Consider the following 23,977-nt stretch of genomic DNA (forward strand, 5'->3'; position numbering starts at 1 on the left):
TAAGTCTCTTCATGTGATTGTACAACTGTCACCACTATCCATCTCCAGAATTTCCCATCATTCCACACTGAAACTCCATACCCGTTAAACAGTAACTTCCCGTTCCCCCGTCCCCTCAGCCCCTGACAACCACCATTTCACTTTCTGTCTTTAGGAATTTGACTATTCTATGCACCTTATATGGGGCTTTCCTGATGGCTCAGACAGTAAAGAATCTGCCTGTAATGTAGGAGACGCGGGTTTGATCCCTGCGTCAGGAAGATCCCTTGGAGGAGGGCATGGCAACCCACCCCAGTATTCTTGCCTGCATAATCCCATGGACAGAGGAGCCTGGTGGAATACGGTCCATAGGGTTGCAAAGAGTCAGCTCTGACTGAAGCGGCTTAGCACATGTACCTTATATAAGTGGAGTCACATAGTATTTGTCCTTCTGTGTCAGCTTATTTCACTTAGTGTAACATCCTCAATGTTCATCCATGTTGTAGAAGGTGACTGCAATTCATTACTTTTTAAGATGGAAGATATTCCAGTGTATGTGTGTACCACATTTTGTATATACATTCATCTGTTGGTTCCACCTTTTGGCTGTTATTGTGAATAGTGTTGCTGTGAACATGGGTGTGCAAATATCTCTTTGTACCCTGTTTTTCATTTTTGGTGTATACTTTATTGACTATGCCAAAGCCTTTGACTGTGTAGATCACAATAAACTGGAAAATTCTGAAAGAGATGGGAATACCAGACCACCTGATCTGCCTCTTGAGAAACCTGTATGCAGGTCAGGAAGCAACAGTTAGAACTGGACATGGAACAACAGACTGGTTCCAAATAGGAAAAGGAGTACATCAAGGCTGTATATTGTCACCCTGCTTATTTAACTTATATGCAGAGTACATCATGAGATATGCTGGGCTAGAGGAAGCACAAGCTGAAATCAAGATTGCCAGGAAGAATATCAATAACCTCAGATATGGATGACACCACCCTTATGGCAGAAAGTGAAGAAGAACTAAAAAGCCTCTTGATGAAAATGAAAGAGGAAAGTGAAAAAGTTGGCTTAAAGCTCAACATTCAGAAAACAAAGATCATGGCATCTGGTCCCATCATTTCATGGCAAATAGATGGGGAAACAGTATAAACAGTGGCTGACTTTATTTTTTTGGGCTCCAAAATCACTGCAGATGGTGATTGTAGCCATGAAATTAAAAGATGGTTACTCCCTGGAAGGAAAGTTATGACCAACCTAGACAGCATATTAAAAAGCAGAGACATTACTTTGTCAAAAAAGGTCTGTCTAGTCAAGGCTATGGTTTTTTCAGTGGTCATGTATTAATGTGAGAGTTGGACTGTGAAGAAAGCTGAGCATAGAAGAATTGATGCTTTTGAACTGTGATGTTGGAGAAGACTCATGAGAGTCCCTTGGACTGCAAGGAGAACCAACCACTCCATCCTAAAGGAGATCAGTCCTGGGTTGTTGAGGTCCTTTAATGGACTGGAACCTGGTGGTCTGGAGTCGACAATAAGACAGTAAAGGAGAGAAAGAGGCTGATATTCCTTGATTTATGCAGAAAGCCAATGAAGCCCCTGGTACGGGGCTTGCTCTGTTCACGGTGCCCTCTCAATGGGGTAAAGGTGCAGAGCGCCTTCTCAAGAGGGTCTTAGAAGCCTGGGCAGGAAAGTGAACTCAGAGGGCCTCTGCGCTCCAAAGAAATAGCCTGAGAGAGAGAGAGAAAGAAAGAGAAAGAAAGACACAGGGACCAGAGCTCTGATGGAGCAAAGGTGTTTTATTCAACATTGTGTAGGTATTTATACTGTCTTACAAGATAGCTATTTTTAGAAGAGATAAAATCAAAACTTACAAGTTATCAAGAAAACATGAGGTCATCCATATGAAAGAGAGAGTTGTAAATAACCACTTTTACCATATGGTTCATAAAAAGGAAGAGGGTACTTATCACTGTATAGAAAAACTAACGAAGGAAATGCCTGGATTCCTCAGTCCCGGGAGAGGCTTGCCTCTCCTCTTAATTCCTGAATATTCAGATCCAAATATTCAGATCCAATTCAGATCCAAAACAGCACACAGGAAGCCTCCTGTTAAATGCTTCCTGACACTGGGTGTTCATTGGAAGGACTGATATTGAAGCTGAAACTTCAGTACTTTGGCCACCTAATGCAAAGAGCTGACTCATTTGAAAAGACCCTGATGCTGGGAAAGATTGAGGGAAGGAGGAGAAGGGGATGACAGCATAAAATGGTTGGATGGCATCACCGACTCAATGGACATGGGTTTGGGTGGACTCAGGGAGTTGGTGATGGACGGGGAGGCCTAGCGTGCTGCGGTTCATGGGGTTGCAAAGAGTTGGACATGACTGAGTGACTGAACTGGACTGATCCCACAAGTGTGTTGAAAAGCAGAGACATTACTCTGTGATCAGAGGTCCAAATAATCAAGGTTAAGGTCTTCCCAGTGGTCAACATGCAGTTGTGAGAGTTGGACCATAAAGAAGGCAGAGTGCCAAGGAATTGATGCCTTCAAACTGTGGTGCTGGGGAAGACTCCTGAGAGTCCCTTTGACAGCGAGGAGATCAAGCCAATCAATCTTAAAGGAAATCGACCCTGAATATTCATTTGGAAGGACTGATGCTGAAGTTGAAGCTCCAGTATTTTGGTCACATGATGAGAAGTGCTGACTCATTGGAAAAGACCCTGATGCTGGGAAAGATTGAAGGCAGGAGGAGAGGGTGTCAGAGGATGAAACAGCTGGATGGTGTCACTGATGCAATAGACACGAACTTAGGCAAACTCTGGGAGATGGTGAGGGACAGGGAGGCCTGGCATGCTGCAGTCCATGGGGTTGCAGAATTGGACACAACTGGGTGACTGAACAATAACCCACAAGAGGAAATGCAGGAACTTTTTCAACCAGGAACTTCCGGTCCTCAGTCTTTTCGGCACCAGTTCTGCCTTTTCTTGACTCTCTGGCCCCTGTCTGTTGCTGCTGTCCTCCTTGCTCTAGGATGGACCAACAGCAGTGCCCCAAACATCCTGGGTTTATTTGCTTGCTTAAAAATCTGGTCTGTTTTGCTACATTACTCTGGAATCCTCAAGTCTTCTAGGTGAATAAAATAGTTGCAGAATCTTTCTTCAAGCCTTAGCATGGAGTCCTAGTTGAACCTTATTGAGAAGTCGTAAATGCTCCTTAAACAGATTTTACCGAATCTGGGGTTTTGCTGTCGCCCCATGACCACAGCCATTTCTTCCAAAGGATTTCATCAGGAAGAGCTAGCAGTGTGTTCTGAGACTTTCAGCCTAGATGTGTGAGGACTGAGAAATGTACCTGATGTTGAGAACAAAGGGATCTTGTGCAAAAATTTTTTGTTGTTCATTTAAACCTTTGCATTTCTGCTCATAAATCTATGGGAAGCCCAAAGGCCCAGCACTTCTTTCGGTGGCTGCCAGGGAGGGGAACCAGGCAACTTTACCTGGGCCGAAGACTCAAGTTCAATTTTACCCCTAAACTGGGGACTGCTGGGTCATGGAAATGAAGAGGTTTTAGCTCACTGGAAGACAGTTTGGGGGATGACTCAATTTCCTAGTTTCTTTAAGTTGTCTTGGGTCACAGAAGTGGTTTTAAAAAGCAAACCAGACTTATAAAAATGTAATACACAGACACACACACACTTGTGCGCATGTGCATACAGTTACCACCACAACAAAAACTCTCCACAGCAATGCAGATCCCACCTTTTCTTGGCCATAAATTTGGGGAGGATGGAATTTGCTTTCCTCTATCTCTCTGGGGGTAAGGGTGGCTGCGGGTGGTGGGCATCCCTGTGTGTCCATTTGCAGTCCCCACAGTTGGGGTGGAATGCCTTAGTGGGAGCTGTTAACCACACATCCATACACAACCGGTGACTGCTGCTTACCACCCAGAGGCTCGGGATCAAAGGCCCCCATGCCTGTTTGCATGGTCTGCTCTTGAGTACGTACAGCACCTGGGACTGCCTGTGGGGTGAGGTCCAACTTCTGTGATGCCATCTGGCTGGCTGGAGCCATGACCTCTGGCCCTTTTCAGTGTCTGTAAATACCATAGACAGGTACTCCGGACATGTTTCCAACTGAATGACACACCCACTTCCTTCCTTTGGACTTCCACTTCCTTCCTTCTTTCCTCCTGGAGAGGGAGACACTGCAGGCCAGGCAACTATGAGTCCAGGGTTCACCCCTCGCCCACCCTCATTCCTCAGCTTCCCCATTCACATCCTTTTCAGGTTTTGGCTTCCCATTTATATTGGTGGTTCAGACCGTAAAGAATCTGCCTGCAGTGCAGGAGATCTGGATTCAATCCCTGGGTTGGAATCCCCTGTGAAGGGAATGGCAACTCACTCCAGTATTCTTGCCTGGAGAATTCCATGGACAAAGGAGCCTGGTGGGCTATAGTCCATGGGGTCGCAAAGACTTGGATGTGACTGAGTGACTGACACTTTCACTTTCACCCTCCCTGGCCTGGCACTTGGAGCTCAGCCCCTGGACTGCCCGGGTTGCTCTGGGCTGGCTGGAGCCTGTGGTGGTTGGCGAGTCCCTGGCATTAGGGATCCAGGCCTTGATGGCTCTGTCTCCCTCCTTCCTTCTTCCCTTTCTCTGCAGCTTCCTTCTATTCCTTTTCCTTTGCATAGATCTTACTCTGCCAGAGCCCGCACAGTATTTCTTAGCTCAGCTGGAAGGCCTGAGTGCTGGGATGTTAGCTGACACCACCTCCCTCCCCCAGGGCATCTAGAACTGTGGGCTGATATTTCCAGAACATTAGCTTTAGGTATCTTTTCTGTTTTTGTGTTCACATGGTCCATTTTGACGATGGGATATAGCTCTCCTGCTGGGGAAAAATGCAGGGGAGGAGAGCAGAGTCTTGGAGCTGACTTCCTTTTCTTTTTTTTCCTTATTGGTAACTGATTCATGAACCCTAAAAAAAGAGTTGATAACAACATAGCCAGCTAGCAATAGCAGCCCAGATGGTCCCCTATATAATAGAGGCATTTGTATCCTGGATAAAAAAAATATATTGAAATGTGTTCTGCAAATCTTACTGAGAAAAGGAATTAGCAGCAACTGCATTCAGGTATTGTGGGTATGAAACTAGCCAAATGATTCTAGTTTTCCAGAAAGCAGAGATTAAGGAATGGGAACTGGGAGGTGGAAGGCTCAGATATGGAGACTCAGTGGGGGAAGATGGGTTTGAGGGCATGGCACTGCTCTGGCTGTCGGCCTGAGGTAGCCCACCCTCGGGTTTGTCGGGGGAGAGGGATCCGATCTGATCATGTGTGTGTGGACTTGGAGCTGCACGTCCGGATTTATGTCCACCTCCCACCTGGGAGGCTTCAGAGCAGCTGTAGGCAGACCAGGGCCAAAGAGAACAAGTATGCTCCAACTGTCTCTAAATTCTACGTGGACTGGATACACAAATGATGCTTCCCTTGTTCCATAGGCCCAGTGAATCCCCTAGGCCTGCCTGAAATATTTTTTTCTTATAAGTATTTATTGAATCTGTTCCAGTATTGCTTCTGTTGTTTATGTTTTGGTTTCTTGCCCCTGAGGATATGGAAACTTAGCTCCCCAACCAAGGATTGAAGCTGTACCCCTGCATCTGAAGGTAGAGTCTTAATTAACCACTGGACCTCCAGTGAAGTCATGGGCCTGAGATCTCTATGGAAGTTTTATTCTTATCAGATATCCTAAGCAGGCCATCGGGTGGGGCTTGGAGATCTTTGAGAGGCATTCTGAACTGTGGTGGCGTCAAGGCTACCTTGGAGGATGAGGGGTGGGGGGAGGGCATCCGTAACCGTCAGTGAGTGGGAGTGTGTGAGGGGTGGTGGCTGAGGAGGGCCGGCCTCTTACTGCACGTGGAGTTGCTGTCTGGAGTTGGGAACCGGGGCCAGATGCCGAGGAACCTAAAGCCACTTCATCATTAGCAGACCGTGACTTCTTTGGGATAATTTTTCTTGGAGGTTCTGGAGAGTGATGAGGAAATTGAACTGAAGCCAACCAAGCATATGTGCTGACTGGAGAAAAATGACTGGAGAAAAATGTGTCTGGGCTTGACATCCTTTTCTCTCACTGGTTGGCAGTTTTAGAACCGTAAAGCCTGCCCTAGAAAGGGGCTGGTGGCTAATGGGGCTGAAGCTGCTGCTGAGTGGAGCTCTCAGCAAGCTGCTCTGGGCTTTAGAAAAGTCCCCGCATCTCCCCAGGCCTCTTGTTTTTCTGTGTGTAAAATGAAGATGCTGAGTAAAGTGATCTCTGTCTAGCCTCCTATCCAGCTCCAGAATTCTGTGATTCTTCCATCGCCTGATTCATGCATCTCTTCTCGTCTGAGCAAGCACATACTTGCCACGTGCATCTTGTATTTCTCTTCTTTTTCTCTTGTCATGGTTTTTCTTTTCCGGTGGCCTTCCTGGGCATTCAGTGTCAGATTTCTATGGAGGGAATAATTAGTTAAGGTTCTTAGATATCAGGGCTGCTGCTGCTGCTAAGTCACTTCAGTCGTGTTCGACTCTGTGTGACCCCATAGAGGGCAGCCCACCAGGCTCCTCCGTCCATGGGATTTTCCAGGCAAGAATACTGGAGTGGGTTGCCATTGCCTTCTCTGAGATATCAGGGCAGTCCCCCTTAATCAAAGAAATAACTTATGGAAATGGAATTGGAATTCTCGTAGGATGGACAGAAAGCCTTCAAAACTAGATTTGAAGCAATAAGATAACTTCGATTTTGATCACTGCCCATCTTTTTTCTGTCCCCGATACTCCCAGGGATGGAGAGGGTTATAGACTGAGTCTGGGTCGGTGCCCCTGTGGGCTGTAGTGGTGAGTAGAAGTAACACAGGGATCTCCCAGCCTCCCCAGTAGAAGGACAGGCACCTGGGTTTACCCTCCCACCTGGACTCTGCAAAAGGTGTGTGTGTGTTTTAGTTGCTCTGTCATGTCCAACTCTTTGTGACCTCATGGACTGTAGCCCGACAGGTTCCTTTGTCCATGGAATTTACTAGGCACGAATACTGGAGTGGGTTGCCATTCCCTTCTCTAGGGGTTTTCCTGACCCAGGGGTTAAACCTGGGTCTTCTACATTGCATGCAGATTCTTTACCTCTGAGCCATCAGGGCTCTGCATCAAAGAGAGAGGTAATTCTCCAGAGGAAATCAGACTGGTGTAGAAAAGGGGGTATGAATGTTGAGTGACCAAAGAAGTGACTGATGTTCACTACTTGAGCCCTTCAGTTTAACTGTCACCTCCCCTGTAATCAGAGAAAGCAACATTTTCTCTAAAGGTTAACTTGTTGCCATAGGCCCCTGTGATATGTTATCCTAAGTGAGCTGCTGAAAAAGATCTTATTTATCTTCATTCCAGCCTGATGAGGAGCTGCTGTGCGCTGGCCAGGAGGATGGACTTACTAGACTTGTGGTCCTGAGTGTGTTTCCCTGATTTGGGTAATGACCGCCCACTGCCTCTTAATAAAGTCTCCATTGTCTCACTGTTAAAACATTGGAGGCAAGGTGATGGAGCCTGCAGCTTTCACAGAGACCATTTGGATGAGGACTTAGCAGGCATTTAACAAAGCACATGCTCTAGAAGGAGGAACAGCAATTGTGTGAAGGAAGACTTCCCTGGTGGTCCAGTGGTTGAGAATCCACCTTCCAGTGCAGGGGACGCAGGGCCGATTCTTGCTTGGGGAACCAAGGTCCCACTTGCTGCGGGGCAACTAAGCCCTCGTGTCTTAGCTAGAGAGCCCAAATGCTGCAAAATAAAGAATCCATGAGCTCTGGAGCCTGCGTGCCATGGCCGAAGAGAAGCCTGCACTCTGCAATGAGGATCCCAAGTGCCTCAACTAAGACCCAACTCAGCCGAACAGAAACATAATAATAAAAAAATAAAAACAAAAGTGATGTCTTGCCAGTTTGGTGTCTTCCAGGCTGTTTAGCCCCAAATTCTAGAGCATACGTGGTAGAGTGAAGCCCAGTTATTCCTTTTCCTCTTGGGAAAGCAAACCCTTCCCCTCAAATGCCTTCCTCTTTCTGAAAGCCCCCCACGGCCCCCTATCTAGACTGGGCTGAGCAGATGTGTTCAATTACCGTTCCCTGCTCCATACAGAGCCAGGACAGGACCCCCTCCCAAGCCCTGTGTGAACCACTTAATATGACCCCCTCTGCATTCCTACCAGGAGTCACTCTCTTACAATTAGCAAAGTTGGCAACTTCCACCACTCTACAGAGTAAGTTATTTTGCTCTGTAAATGAGAGGCAGCATCAGTTGTCTCCCGAGGGGAGAGGTGATATTATGGCTCAGAGCTGAGTTGTGTGCTGGCACCTCTGTTAAAATTAGCTGCTCTGCTGTTTCAGGGTTTGTCGTGAAGGAACTGATGAAGTTTGATGTGGCAGGATTATTAAAGCCAAGGGAGAAATGATTCTAGGACCAGCATGGTGTTTTCAAGAGGTCAGTCCCACTGAGCTGTGGGAGGCAAGTGAAGTGCTGGGCCTGGGGCGGGGACATTGACCTTGGAGAGGAGATGCTGGCAGGACCACACGGAGAATTTGATTGCTGGAGCTGCTTTTTAGTCCATGTTTTCCCTTAATTTTTCAGTTTTTCCTTTGTTATATCAAAACTCCGAGTGAAATATCTTTTTGTTAAAATGCTTTTCTTAAAGATTTTTTTTCCGATGGGGACCATTTTAAAAGTCATTATTAAATTTGTTACAGTCTCATTTCTGTTTTGGTTTTTTGGCTGCAAGGCATGTGGAATCTTTGCTTCCCAGTCGGGGATCTAACCCACCCCTGCTGCATTGGAAGGTGAGGTCTTAACTACTGGACTGCCAGGGACGTCCCTCAAGGAGAATATCTTATTTAAGAAAAAAAAAAAAAGTGGAAACCTGAGCCAGTAAAGAGTCTGGAGTCCAGGCTCAGCCAGTTGTTGCTGCTGCTGCTGCTGCTAAGTCACTTCAGTCATGTCCCATTCTTAGCGACCCCATGGACTGCAGCCCACCAGGCTCCTCCATCCATGGGATTTTCCAGGCAAGAGTACTGGAGTGGGGTGCCGTTGCCTTCTCCGCAGCCAGTTGTTAGGAAGAGTCAATTGCTATGCATTGGCCCTTGCTGCCCTCTACCTTGCTTCGTCTGGAAATGAGGCAGAGTAGGTTTGGTTTCGTTTACAGTTTGCTGGTTTGTTTTCTATTTGACTTACATTGATGACAAGGGATGGAGCCACATACTCGGACAGGCCTGGAATCCCCACACCTAAAGGCACCTAAGATCATCTGGTCTGTCTGTACGTTTGGAATGAGGTGCTTTAATGTGGAGAGGTGAGGTCATGGCCAAGCCCAAAGCATACCTCTAGATTTCCCAGTTCCCCAGCTGGTTCTTCCTCCAGTCCAGGGGGATTTGATCATGCAAACCTGTCCTGTTTTTATCACAACTGAAACAGAGAATAACAGTGTGTCTCCTTGACCTTCCGGAGAAGGCAATGGCACCCCACTCTAGTACTCTTGCCTGTAAAATCCCATGGACGGAGGAGCCTGGTGGGCTGCAGTCCACGGGGTCGCATAGAGTTGGACACGACTGAAGCGACTTAGCAGCAGCAGCCTTGACCTTCACAGCTGTGCAGACTAAATCTTCATACTTCCCCCACAACTCATTATCAGATTTTATGATGTTTGGTTGTTTTCTAGGTGGGCTAAAGAGAACACTGGTAACTGAATTAAGAAAAGAGGGACACGTGATATTTTGTCAGTCCCCATATTTAAGATATTGCGTAGCTCTGGGAAGATGTGAGTTAGAGGGTTGTTTTAAATTTTTTCATTTACTAAAATTACTTTAGGGACTTCCCAAGTGGTCCAGTGGCTAAGACTCTGTGCTCCTAATGCAGGGAGCCGGGGTTCCATCCCTGGTCTGGGAACTAGATCCCACATCTAAAATATCTCACGCTCTGCAGCAAAGATGGACGACCTCACATGCACAACCAAGACCCAACACAGGCAAATGAATAAGTGAATAAATAATTAAGAAAGAAAATGAAATACTCTGGGGCTTCCCCAGTGACTCAGATGGTTAAGAATCTGCCTGCAATCCCTGGGTCGGGAGGATCTCCTGGAGAAGGGAATGACTACCCACTCCAGTTTTCTTGCCTGGAGAAATCCATGGACAGAGAAGCCTGGAAGCTATAGTCCATGGGGTTGTGAAGAATCAGACATATTTTTTAAATAAAATAAAAATTAAAAAAATATTTAAAAAACTATGTTAAGAGGTGTCTTTTCCCCTTGTGGCCAGAGGCTTATTTCTGTCTATGAGGCCCAGCCTCATATATATTGTCATCCTATTTATTTAACTTATATGCAGAGTACATCATGAGAAATGCTGGACTGGATGAAGCACAAGCTGGAATCAAGATTGACAGGAGAAACATCAATAACAAGATATGCAGTTGACACCACCCTTGTGGCAGGAAGTGAAGAAGAACTAAAGAGCCTCTTGATGGAAGTGAAAGAGAAGAGTGAAAAAGTTGGTTTAAAATTCAACATTCAGAAAACTAAGATCATGGCATCTGGTCCTAACACTTCATGGCAAATAGATGGGGAAACAATGGAAACAGTGACAGACTTTATTTTTTGGGCTCCAAAATCACTGCAGATGGTGACTGCAGCCATGAAATTAAAAGACACTTGCTCCCTGGAGGAAAAGCTATGACCAACCTAGACAGCATATTGAAAAGCAGAGACATTACTTTGCCAACAAAGGTCTGTCTAGTCAAAACTTTGGTTTTTCCAGTAGTCATGTATGGGTGTGAGAGTTGGACTATAAAGAAAGCTGAGCACTGAAGAATTGATGCTTTTGAAGCATCAGTTGGTGGTGCTGGAGAAGACTCTTGAGAGCCCCTTGGACAGCAAGGAGATCCAATCAGTCCAATCTAAAGGAAATCAGTCCTGAATATTCATTGGAAGGACTGATGCTGAAGCTGAAACTCCAATACTTTGGCCACCTCATGCAAAAAGCTGACTCATTGGAAAAGACCCTGGTGCTGGGAAAGACTGAAGGCAGGAGAAAGGAAGGACAGAGGATGAGATGGTTGGATGGCATCACCGACTCAATGGAAGTGAGTTTGAGTAAGCTCCGGGAGTTGATGGTGGACAGGGAAGCCTGGTGTGCTGCAGTCCATGGGGTCTCAATGAGTCAGACACAACTGAGTGACTGAACTGAACTGAACTGAACAAGGCCCAGCCGCACGTGTCATCCTGATTTAGCATCTGATTCATAATGTGTGCTGTGCCTGGTGCCTCTCCCCAAGCCACCTGACATGTCAGTTCATCTCTCTTTGCGTTGTAGTCTCTTTAGTCATCACACAGGGGAGTCTTTTCTTCTTCATGGTGTCGTGAGTTGGGATCACTTTTTCTCCAGCTTTCATGCGAGACATCTTGGTCATACATTCTCAGGGTTTTGTTTAGCTCCCGTCCCTCCCTTGCCTTGAGAACGTCTTTGTAAACCATCAGTGAAGCCACACCCTTCCTCCCTTCCTCTGAGTCAGTATTAAATTAAAGGACAGTATTAAAGGACACAAAGTCCTGAGCACGGTGATGGCTGGCTTGCTGGTCACACTGTGACTGTGTGACCACCACCCTCCCAGCTGGGTGTGGACAATGCTGTGGTGGTGTGTTTTGGGGTGAGGGTGGGCCCTCTGAGACCCTTTGCTGTCCTAGATTTTCAGTTGATCCCTTTGGTCAGCAGCACGTGTGACCCCTGCCTTTCAGAGGACAAATTGGATTGCTTGTGATTATCAATGCTTTTCAAATGGATGAATAAGAAGGACATACAAAGCAAGTGGTACTTCCTGTTTAGTGTTATGTCTCTGGGCTTCCCTGGTAGCTCAGCTACCTGCAATCAGCTACAAGAATCCACCTGTAATGCACGAGTCCCAGGTTTGATCCCTGGGTTGGGAAGGTCCCATGGAGAAGGGAATGGCAACCCACTCCAGTATTCTTGCCTGGAGATTTCCATGACAGAGGAGCCTGGTGGGCTACAGTCCATGGGGTCACAAAGAATCAGACATGACTGTGTGACTTTCACTTCACTTCATAGTGTCTCCAAGATAGAAACCCTGTTTTCAGAGTGAGATGGGGAGACTGCTTTGCAGCCATGTCTGGGGAGGGGGTGCCAACATGATGATGGATGAGGAGGGCCTGATCTCCATCTTAGACCCAGGACTCATGAGGCTCTGCTTCCTGAGGCTTTACAGTCAGTCTGGGTGATGCTGAACCACCTGGAAGAGGAAGGGCGGTGTCTGCAGAGGATGTTGAACAGTTGAAAGGCGCAGGGAGATGCTGAAGGGGCAGAGGAAGGTGATGGGGCTTCAACCTGGCCCCTGCCTCCCGGCTGGACAGGGAGGAAGGGGTCAGCCTTCTGTGGCAAACCCGGTAGGCTCCACCCCCCACCCCTAACTGTGCTCTGCCTACCAGGGTGCTCATCCCAACAGTCAGGGGGATTCCCTCCACCTGTTGCGGACCCTTCTTCCCTGTGTCATGTCAGGCCTGACCTTCTGAATCTGGGCTTCAGAACTTGCCTCCTCTTTGCCTTTCCCGACTTCACCAGCCTCGTCTCACTGCTCTGGGCCTCACTTTCCGACTCTGTGAAAGGAGGTGCCTGGACTAGTGGTGCCTACAGATGCCTGACCCTGGGGTGTTATTCTCAGCAGCGAGGGGCCAGGACTCGGAAAGCTCCCAGGCGACTTGGACTTTCAGGCAGCATTAGGAAGCTGCAGCAGGCACTGGATGGGATCTCCCTGATGGTCCATGGCTCTTTTGAGTCTTATTCTAGAAAGATTCCTTTCCAGAGCACCGTGTTAAATAAAGTTAATCACCTTGTCATTCCTTTATTCTCAGTTTGGTCCCACATGTACACTTCTAGCATGTAATCTTTTTTGTTTTTTGAGGATAATTGCTTTATAAATTGTGTTAGTTTCTGCTGTGCAGCAATGAGAATCAGCTCTGTGTATACATATATATCCTGCCTCTTGCGTCTCCCTCCCCACACCCCCATTCTACTCCTCTAGGTCACCACAGAGCACTGAGCTGAGCTCACTGTGCTGTGTACCAGCTTCCCATTAGCTATCTGTTTTACACATAGCATGTAATCTTTCTATTTGCAGTTCTATTAATGTTTTCTATAGCTCCATTTTTTCCCTTCTCCAGGAAGTTTCCCAGAATTTGCTTCTTACCTGCTGGTTTCTGTTTTGACTCAGGTTCTCCCTAGGCCCTCCAGGTGGTGTATCTTGTTTCACAACAGAGAACAGCTTTTTCTGTTTTGTTTTTGCTTTATGTTTAAGGATCTACTTGCATTTTCTGCCCCTTATTTATTTTTTATGACTTTTTGGGGTTGTTGTTTTTTGTTTATTTATTGATTTTTTGGCAGTGCCATGTGGCAGGTGGGACCTTAGTTCTCCTACTGGGGATTCCCTGCATTGAAAGTGCAGAGTCTTAACCGCTGGGCTGCCAGGGAAGCCCCAACCTTGACTGTTTTGATGAGGAGATGTGTTCTCTCAGTTGTTTGGTCTGTGAATTTTCTTTCCCCTGTAACAGAGTGAACTCCTGACTGTTCTCCCCTCTCGGCAAGGGGCCTGATCATCACTATTGATCCTTGACCTCTGTCTTTTATGGGACATTAACAGCACTGCTCTGTTCTCTTCTTGAAGTGGACTTTCAAATACAACAAGCCCCCTTATCTGACACTTTTGTGAGTCAGACATTGGTGGGGTCCACCTGTCCCTACCCCTACCCAGTAGCCCCAGGCCCAAGTGGCTTCAATAGGAAAAGGAGTGACATCGGCTGCCTGCTTTGTGGCCTACAGTTTCTTCTCCTTCTTTTTTTAAAAATAATTTAATTTATTTATTGATTTTTGGCTGTGGTGGGTCTTCATTGCTGCTTGGACTTTTCTCTGGTTTCACCGAGTAGGGGCTCCTCTTTGTTGCACTGTGCAGGCTTCTCGTTACAGTGGCGTCTGTCGTGGAGCACAGGCTCTCAGGTGCTCAGACTTCAGTACTTGCAGCACATGAGCTCAGTAGTTGCGGCTCCTAGCCTCTATCGCGTGGGGCTCAGTAGTTGTGGCACACGGGCTTAGTTGCTCTGTGGCATGTGGGATCTTCCGGGATCAGGGATGGAACCCGTGTCTCCTGCATTGACACACAGATTCTTATCCACTGAGAGGCCTGCAGTTTCTTTTCGCTCTCCACGTGTGTTGAGTGCAGGCTGAACACCTCTGCTTTGTGACAGTGACCTACCTCCCCAGCCTCAGCCCACCTCTCTGGGCTGTGGTTTTTCCCATCAATAAAGTGAGGCAGTGGGCACGGTGACAGCTGAAGCCCCTTTCAGCTCTTAAGAGAGTGAGCCCCACTCACTGTTCGGCGCCCTTAACAACAGGTGCCTGCAGAAGCGACTGATGAGAGCTGCTTAGAAAAGGCCTTTCTTTGCAAAGGATGTTGGTGTCAAGTCTGTCTGGGGAAGCCACATGTGCACTCTGGTGATTCAGACTCCTGGAGAACCTTTGTGTCTCTTGGTTCCTGTGATCCTCTGAATAATTTATTTACCCCTTAGCATCCCCACTGCCTTTTCCAGCTCTTCTCTGCTCATTAGTGTCTGTGCCCTGAGCGGGCAGGGGCCGGAGGAGCCAGGGAAATGAGGATGAATTGGTGGAGTGGGGGCAGCACTGGGCCCAGGGACAAGAGGTTTGGGTGACGATGGAGGACCTCCTCCACCATCTGCTGGGATGCTCAGGGACCCTGAGTGGTCGTTAAGGGGCAGGGCTGTTAGGGGTGGGCTGGAGGCTGCTGCTTGCTATTTCCTAAGCAGCAGATCCAAAGGTGAAGGGAGAAGGAACACTCGATTGTGAAGAGGAGTTGGAAGTGTCACGTTTCCCAAGAAATAGTTGACATTCTGGGAAGATTACACTGAATTGTTGTACTTTGCATGTGCTATATTTGCTTCCTTGATCAGGCAAGTGCAGTTCCCTAGGGCCTCCGAGACTTACCTTCAGTGCAGTTGGGATATGAAGATGCTGCAATTAGAGTCTTCGGGGGCACAGTGTGGTGGTGGCAGAGTCACTGAAGGGGGCAGCCTGGGCTCAGCCTCTTCTGCAGACCCAGGTACCACCCAGAGGCTGCCTGGTACCTGCTACATCAAAAGTGGTTTAGCCCCGCCTGTAGGGTAGGCCTGCAGCACTTTTGAAAGGAAGATAGAGAAGATTCCCTTCCCGGGGAGCATGCCTCCCTGCTCCCCAGTCATTTCTCAGGGCTGTGCCCAACACAACCAGGTACCATCCAAGGGGGAATCCCCCTCCATCGTCCCCAGCTGGGCTCTGGAGTCCTGCTTTTATTTAGTGATGCTGTCTTCTTCCCAGGTACGCTGGGAGAGCTCCTCCTTGCCTCTCCATCCCCCAAGCCTGTGTACAGAGAAGCAAGCCCTTCCGGTACCTCCCAGCCTTTGCTTCCTCTTCCAGCCACCAGCCCAGGACCCCAGTTTGGACCACCAGCCCCGTGACTAATCAGCATCGTGACATCTGAGTAGAACGTTGCTGAGAGCACGGTTTCCACAGCTGTGGCCTCTGGGCTGGTCTCTGCAGTGGCACATTTCTCAGATGAAGGGCAGCCAGCTGTCAGAGGCCATGGGGCTCTCCCCACAGCACGTCTCCTTTTCCCTCTGTCACTTCTCTTATGTTCCAGCATCTTTCTCACAGGAGGGGGTATTGGCCTGTCCCACCTCCAAATTCGAAGCTGCCATGCCCCCACTTTTCTTTCCCGCCAGTAGTTAATGGAAGATAAATGGATTACATTCGTGAGATTCATGATGACAGCTAACTCCCCTTCACATCACCTGAGATTAGGACCTTGAGCCCCCCGGTCTAGTCTGCTGTCTTTCCCCTGCTCTGTCTCCTTCTCTGATGATGGTTACTTGATGAGAATGGAACACTGAGTTGTCTTTGTAAAACTGATGAAAGCTATAGGTTCCATTTCTCCGGCATCTTGTAGTCATTCCATGTGGGGTCTCCCTTATAGGCAGAGTAAGTCCCTTACATATGAACCTTCAAGTTGCAAACTTTCAATGATGTGAACATGCATTTGGTTCCAGGAAGGAACCAGAACCTGTGCCATCAACATCAGGCATGGGTGAAATTAACAGCTTGCCCTTGGTCTCCTGTTGCTGACGATCCTTCAGCTCTACCATCTCCCACCTCCTCTCCCTCCTCCAGTCAGTAACTCTTTTTGTCTGTTCACTCAATGTCAGCCCCTGTATGCCAGCTAATGTACTGTACTACTGGACTTTTCGAGGTACTGTTCAGTTCAGTCGCTCAATCGTGTCTGACTCTTTGTGACCCCATGGGCTGCAGGATGCCAGGCCTCCCTGTCCATCACCAACTCCTGGAGCTGCTCAAACTCATGTCCATAGAGTCAGTGATGCCATCCAACTGTCTCACTCTCTGTCGTCCCCTTCTCTTCCTGCCTTCAAGGTACTTCAAGGTACTGTACTGTACTGTAAGATTAAAATGTTTTATTTTTTGTTTGTTTTTGATGTTTGTGTGAAAAGTATTATAAACCTGTTACAGTACAGTAGTATGTAGTTGATTGTGTTAGTTGGCTACCTAGGCTAGCTTTGTTGGACTTATGAACAAACCTGACTGTTCTCGAAACAGAACTTGTTTATATGTAGGTGACTTACTCATATTCTTATATTCTCAAATTTGAGTGTGCATGTGAGTCACCAGGAAATGTTCATGAAGTTCAGATTAATTCCTGCCCTTGGGGATTCTGGTTTGGGTGGGAGGACTGATCATGCTCAGTTTGGGTATAAGGATTTGCTAGAAAATGAGCTTTTACCTGGATTGCTGTTCTCTGCGAGGATGGGAGGATATTCGCTGTGATGATGGCTAATATTGATTAAGTACTTAGTCCACCAGGCAGCATCCTAACTGTAGCGACTCATTTAATCCCCACAGGGTCCTCTTGTGCAGATCCTGTTGTTAGTTCTATTTTTAGATGAGGAAATGGAGGCACAAAAACCTTGCCTGTGGTCACACAGGTAATACGCCAAGCCAGTAGGGATTCCAGGCAGTCTGACCCCGGAATATGGCTCCTTCTCATGTGCTACCCCACCTCTCTGCTGTACCTTTTGGGTAACTATGCCAAACTCTCTGTGTTCTGTAGGGAGAGATTTTTTTTTTTTTTTTAAAGAAAATGATTGGTATTTCTGAGGAAGATCCCCTGGAGAAGGAAATGGCAACCTGCTCCAGTATTTTTACCTGGGAAATCTCATGGACAGGGGAGCCTGGTGGGCTACATGTCCTGTTCTAGCAAAAGACTCAGACGTGACATAGCAGCTATACAACAACAGCATAGTCCTAGAACTGTATGTACGTGTGAGTATCTCTGATGAAAGAAAATGCAGAGGTGGTTAGGTTATCCGTCTTGAGATAGAAAGCCTGAGCCCTACTCAGTACTCTGTAATGACCTATGTGGGAAGAGAATCTAAAAAAAGTAGATGTGTATGCATATGTGTAGCTGATTTACTTTGTTGTACACTTGGAACTAACACATTGTAAATCAACTATAATCCAATTAAAAAAAAAAAGAAAAGCCTGAGCCTATGAGGTTAGAGGTGGGCAGAAGGAGTAGTCAGGACAGTGTGAGCAGATTCTACTCTGCGCTCTCTCTCGAGAGCTCTTGTCAATACAGCTGGACATAAAAGTCAAGATGCAGGGCCCCCAAAGGGTTCCTATTTTTGCCAGTGTCAGCCAGCTGCCACCTGGCAGCTTGGACCAGTCTGTAGGCCTTTTGTGGTCTTGGTGGCTGTAAGGCTGGCGTTTGGAGAGTGTGCATTTTGGTTTTAGCTTTTATATTCCTTTCCTTAAATGCATATAGTCCTTCCACAATCATCAAGTACCTACCAAGGGTCCTGGGCCTCAGGAATATAGGGAGGAAGAAAATACAGCCTGCCCTGAAGGAGGTAGCAGTCTCTTGGAGAAGACATATATAATAGGAACAGTAGCACTCCAGGGCGCTGGTTGCTGCCTCCGCAGGGAATCTTATTTGCAGTGTCTCTGGGACACTGGTTCCAGCCACATCTACATGGAGCTCATTCACACTTAAGGAAACTGGAGAAGATGCAGAAAGATGTTAAATATAACCACACTGGGCCTGCCTTGGGCCCTGCAGGCCCATCAGCTTGCCAGGAGTGATCCAGGCAGGACAGTGAGTCCAGGAGGCAGGACCAGGTGAGGCAGGAGGCCAGGCAGCCTCCCTTCTGTGACCCCCAATGTTGGGGGCACCTGGGATGAGAATCCAGCCCAGATTAGCAGGCTCCAGGGTTTCCGTAGCTGGAAGGTGGGTACTGGTGCAACCCTGGTGAATGCTGCTGGGGCCTTTGGTCTGGGTTGGAGGCTGAGTGACTCTGGGGGCCTCTTCGACTGGACTTTCTTCATGAATGTGGGGCCGATTCTGCCTTGCAGTCTCTCAACATGTGCTTGGTGACTGAATGTGTAGAAGAGACTGTAAATATCTCTACTGGATAATTTCACATCCAGCGTGGCAGCTATGGAGATGGATTACAGCATATCAGAGAGAGTGGGGTTGGACCAAATGATGTCTAGGGGACCTCTTGACTCCAACATGCTGCCTGGCAGCACAGCAGCATGTGTCTGTTGAAACAAATTCTACAGTTTCTGGAAGAAAAAAAGCATCCACATAACCCTTCCCCACTTATCATTGTTCTCATCCATTTTTCATTAAATTTCTCCTGGCTGCTGCAGGTGGATGACTATCCTTTACCCTGAAGACACCTGACTGTTCAAAACAGCCTTGCCTTCAATTTGAAACCCATGTTTTTTCTCTGAAATGCTGTAATGCCTATCCACTGCCACTAGAGGGCTGAGGTTTTTCCAGAGCAGCCTCCAGTTCAAAGGTTTGCCTACTGGGAAATCTGGACCGTGGGCAAAGACCCTGATGTTGGGAAAGATGGGAAAGATAGAAGACAGGAGGGGACGGGGATGACAGAGGATGAGATGTATGGCATCACTGATTCAATGCGCATGAGTTTGAGCAAGTTCTGGGTGAAGGACAGGGAAGCCTGGCGTGCTGCAGTCCATGGGGTCACGGAGAGTCGGACACGACTGAGCGGCTGAACAACAACAACAAGGCAAAGGCCAGTTCTGAAAACTCAAATGAGCAATAGATGTTTAAGCAGCCAAACGCCTACACATCTGAGCTGGAGGCGCAGGGGGATGGCGGGGGCTCCTGTGTCAATAGCCCCTGTGTGGCGGTAGCTGAGGTCTCTGTGCAGCTAAGGGAAATGGGAACATGTTAGAGAACCTGTGTGGGCAGTAGCCACGGGGGTGGCAGTGGCTGCCTCACCACTTTGAGCCATGAACAAACATCCGAAGGTCAATTATTTCCACCCCCCCCCCCACTGCCTCTATCCCCAAATGGAAGAGTTTATGTTGTAGCGCATGTATATTTATTTTTTTCCCCCAGTCATCCTTCCCTGAAGGAGTTAATAAGGACTGAAATGACCAATGAACAGAAAGCAGTGGGGGAGATGTGAGAAAAGAATGGACCGTTTAATTCATGGATCAGATAATCTCTTGCCCTTGGCAATGTGCAGGATGTTTTCAGCCCTGAGCTGGGCAGCCCTTTAGGGAAACCAGTTTTATTTAATTCTGTTCATAGTTATGTTGAGCACTTGTGTATCTGTCACTGTGTTTGAACTTACAGGAGACATAACATGTAAGATTAAGGCCCCATCCTCAGGGATCTTGGAGTCGAAGATAAGGCGGCTGGGGATCAAAGCAAAGTCGCTGAGGTGAAACAGCAGTGCCTGGGCCTGAGGATTGGGAAGAGGCAGAAACTGGCTAAGCATTTGCTGGCAGAAACTTGGTTCTGTGTGGCCAAGCCTGTGGCAGGAAGTTCTCACCTGAGACTGAACTGATGGCAAGAACCAAAGTGGTGAGCTGGGTCAGAACCCCTAGAAGAAAGTGAAGCTGAAAAACTTGGGAGACCCTATACGAAATGCACTATCAAGCCATGTAAACACTTGAAGGAAACTTTTTTTTTTTTTTTTTGACCAGACTGTGCAGCATGTGGGATCATATTTCCCTGACCAGGGATGAACCTGTGCCCCCAGCATTGGAAACATGGAGTCTTCACCACTGGACCACCAGGGAAGTCTCAAGGCTTGAGGGAGGCTAATGCGTATTACTGTGTGGAAGAAGCCAATATGAAAAGGCTACATACTGTACGATTCTAACTCTGACATTCCAGGAAAGGCAAAACCATGGAGACATAAAATCATCATTGGTTGCCAGGGGTTGCAGGTGGGGAGGGATGAATAGGCAGAGCACAGAGGGTTTTTAGAGCAGAGAAACTCTCTGTTTGATACTCTGATGTGGACCCATGACATTGTACATTTGTCCAAACCCACAGAACGTACAACGCCAAGCATGCACCTTAGTGTAACTGTGGACTTTGGGTGCTTATAATGTGTCAAGTGGACCACTCTGCTGGGGGATGTTGTTAGTGGCGGAAGCTGTGCATATGTAGGGACAGCGGGGAAACCTCTGTGCTGTCCACTCAATTTTGCCAAGAACCTTAAGCTATTCTTAAACAACAAAGTCTTAAACAATCTGGGGGAATATGTGTTAACCTCAATTCTGGAGAAGACACAGGCTGGGATGGGGTGAGACTCCCCCAGAGCCAGAAGTTTATGGCTTGGTAGCAGAGTGATCAAAGAAAGAAGTGTGGAACCAAGTGGGGTGATGGAGAGAGGAGGAAACATCTTGGAAGATGGTCAGACCACCAGTGTAATGAGCAGGTACAGACTGGGTCTGGGTGGGTCAGCCTGGCTTAAGGGACCAGTGGCAGGTGAAATAGAGAAGAGTTAGAAGTAGTTTAAGTCTTGGAGCCCCTCTGAGGGCTATGAATTCAAAGGTAGGACGAGATTTCAGAGAGGTGTGCTGATGAGTTCTTTTCTGGGCGTGTTAGGTTTGAGGTTTTGAAGGATCCTGGGAAGGAAACTTTGAGTCTGGAGTTGGGGAGAGGGTGAAAATGTCCAGCTAGGAGTTATCAGTCTAGAATGGTAGTGGAATTTGTGGGAAGAGATGAGATCACCAAAGGGAAAGAGCATGAAGACAGGATGTTTTCCGTTCCTTTATTCATTCACTGGATGTTTGTGTAGCACCAGGAATTGTAATAGGCAATCCTCATTCTTCAGAGTCCTCTAGAAGCTAAGAGCACTTTTTGGGCTTGAGGAGAAATTTGCCTTATTGAGGTGATGTTGGAGCTAGTGATGGGGGAGTATCTGAACTTCTCATCACTTCTCCCTGGGATGTGGATATGAGGAACAGTAAAGCGCACCGGGGAACGAGGATTCACTTTATGAGGACTCAGGCCTGTGCTCAGGGCTCCCGGTGCAGAGAGCTCCAGCACAGCTGTGTGGGGGCCCACACCTCGCGGTTTATCACTGAACTGGGAATCTCTGCCTCCTCTTAGCTCAAATCCAACTTTGATCACCAGTGTGCGTCCGCACCCACAGGGTGTGATGGAGAACTGAGTAAGACAGCGGGGCGTTCGGCTCCGGAGAGAGGAACGTCCTGTGAGGGCTTGTTGAGCTTTCAGTGCCCAGTGACCTGGCCTGCCAGGAAGCAGGGCCTGCTCACGTTCTGCAGTCAGGTTGGTAATTGTTCCTTCCTCGGCAGGAGGAGCAAGAAAGCCCTCAGCCGTTCTACAGTGTGAGCTCCAACCACCACTACGAAATGTGGGAAGTAACAGGCTCAGAACTGATTTGTTCTGAGTTGTGAACAAGCCACTGTTCGTTGTTTCTTGAGTTTCTTCCTTTCAGAATCCCTGAATGTCTTCCTTTTCTTTTTTTAAATTAATTAATTTTGGGCTGCACTGGTGCCTCTGGTTGCAGCACATGGGCTTCTTATTGTTGTGCCTTCTCTTGATGGGCTCAAGGGTGCTCTGGCTTCAGTGGTTGTGGCACACAGGCTTAGTTGCCCTGCAGCATGTGGGATCTTCCCGGACCAGGGATCAAACCCATGTCCCCTGCATTGGCAGGCAGACAGAATCTCTCACCTTCTTAGCCAGTGTGTAAGTGGTAGGGCTTTCCATATTTATTGTGCTCACAGATTGTGGTAGAAAGAGGCCCCAAAGATGTCCATGCTCCCTCTCTGTGACCTGTGACTGTGTTACCTCACGTAGCAGAAGGGACTTCCACAGATGTGATTAAATTAAGGATGCAGAGATGAGGGGACTGTCCAGGTGGGCCCAGTGTAATCACAAGGTCCCTTTTAAGAAGAGACAGGAGGACCAGAGTCAGAACAGGAGAAGTGATGAGAGAAGCAGAGTTCAGAGGGATGCCATGGCTGGCTGAAGCCCACAGCTGGGGATTGCAGGCGGCTCGACACTGGGAGAGAGAAGGAAGCAGATTCTTCGCTAGAGCCTGCAGGACTCTCAGCACTTGATTTTAGCCTCTTTGTGACCCATTTTAGAATTCCAGCCCTCAGGACTGTGAAATAATACATATTTGTTGTTTAAGCCACTAAACTTGTGGTCATTTGATACAGCAGCTATAGGAAATGAATATACCAGCATGCACCTAATTTCCAATATATACCTACATAGGTGCTCAGTTTATTGGATGAATACTTTAAGCCCCAAGCTACGGTTCTCAATGGTGTTTTCTCAAATCTTTTGTTCTGCTGTAGTTCAGTTGCTCAGTCGTGTCTGACTCTTTACAACCCCGTGGACTGCAGCATGCCAGGCTTCCCTGTCCTTCACCATCTCCTCGAGCTTGCTCAAACTCATGTCCATTGAGTCGGTGATGACATCAACTGTCTCATCCTCTGTCGTCCCCTTCTCCTCCTGCCCTCAATCTTTCCCAGCATCAGGGTCTTTTCCAGTGAGTCAGCTCTTCACATCAGATGGCCAAAGGATTGGAACTTCAGCTTCAACATCAGTTCTTCCAATGAGTATTCAGGGTTGATTCCCTTTAGGACTGACTGGTTTGATCTCCTTGCAGTCCAAGGGACTCTCAAGAGCCTTCTCCAGCACCACAGTTCGAAAGTATCATTTTTTTTGGTGCTCAGCCTTCTTTACAGTCCAGCTCTCACAACTGTACAACAACTACTGGAAAAACCACAGCTTTGACTATACCGACCTTTGTTGGCAGAATGATGTCTCTGCTTTTTAATACACTAAGTGTGTCATAGCTTTCCTTCTAAGAATCAAGTGTCTTTTAATTTCATGGCTGAAGTTACCATGCACAGAGATTTTAGAGCTCAAGAAAATAAAGTCTGTCACTGTTTCCATTCCACCCCCCCACCCCGTTCTATTTGCTTCATTTGGGTGGGTAGAGACTTGGGGGAAACTGCCCAAGCAAGGAAATCCCCAGGTTCAGTTCAGTTCAGTTGCTCAGTTGTGTCCAACTCTTTGGGACCCCTTGAACTGCAGCACACCAGGCTTCCCTGTCCATCACCGACTCCTGGAGCTTGCTCAAACTCATGTCCATCGAGTCGGTGATGCCGTCCAACCATCTCATCCTCTGTCATCCCCTTGGATCCGTTCTCTAATCTGGGCCACCCAGCGGAGCAGTCCCGAGAGGGCTGTTCAATTGCCTTGGCTCTGTCTTGCCCTTCACTGCTTCCACACTCTCTTCACTGCAAATCCAAATCCAGGAGATTTCCATGAGTTCAGAAAGCCAGGTCGAGTGATAGCTGCACGCGAATGTTGTGCTTAACAGAATCTTAGTCGTCTGGGAATTGGCAGGAATTTAGTGAGCGAGGTGTAGCGGTGAGTGGGGTCAGATGGGCATTTGGCTCAGGAGATAGGAGCAGTGGGTAAGGGCTTGTTGAACAGATGTGCTTCCTGCACTCAAGATGCTCACACAGGCCAGCAGCTGATGCTCGGAATGA

The 23,977-nt window shown here is 47.7% G+C and overlaps 1 protein-coding gene across 37 annotated transcripts in view; it reads left to right on the plus strand.

Annotated features, from left to right (window-relative positions):
• The window catches only part of CNIH3 (cornichon family AMPA receptor auxiliary protein 3), a 157,373-nt gene that overhangs the window by 26,875 nt on the left and 106,521 nt on the right, over positions 1-23,977 (plus strand). For 6 of the 37 annotated variants that reach the window (XM_059875510.1, XM_059875505.1, XM_059875507.1 and 3 more), the window contains 3 exons: positions 7,398-7,477; positions 8,387-8,480; positions 10,376-11,129. The exons of 20 other annotated variants lie outside the window; for them this stretch is intronic. In XM_059875510.1, the coding sequence (XP_059731493.1) occupies positions 10,983-11,129 (147 nt within the window). In that variant the 5' untranslated portion in view covers positions 7,398-7,477; positions 8,387-8,480; positions 10,376-10,982. 11 more of the 37 variants (XM_059875519.1, XM_059875517.1, XM_059875518.1 and 8 more) reach the window with 7 other exon arrangements.

This window comes from Bos taurus, chromosome 16, assembly GCF_002263795.3.
Source record: "Bos taurus isolate L1 Dominette 01449 registration number 42190680 breed Hereford chromosome 16, ARS-UCD2.0, whole genome shotgun sequence".
Classification (NCBI taxonomy): domain Eukaryota; kingdom Metazoa; phylum Chordata; class Mammalia; order Artiodactyla; family Bovidae; genus Bos; species Bos taurus.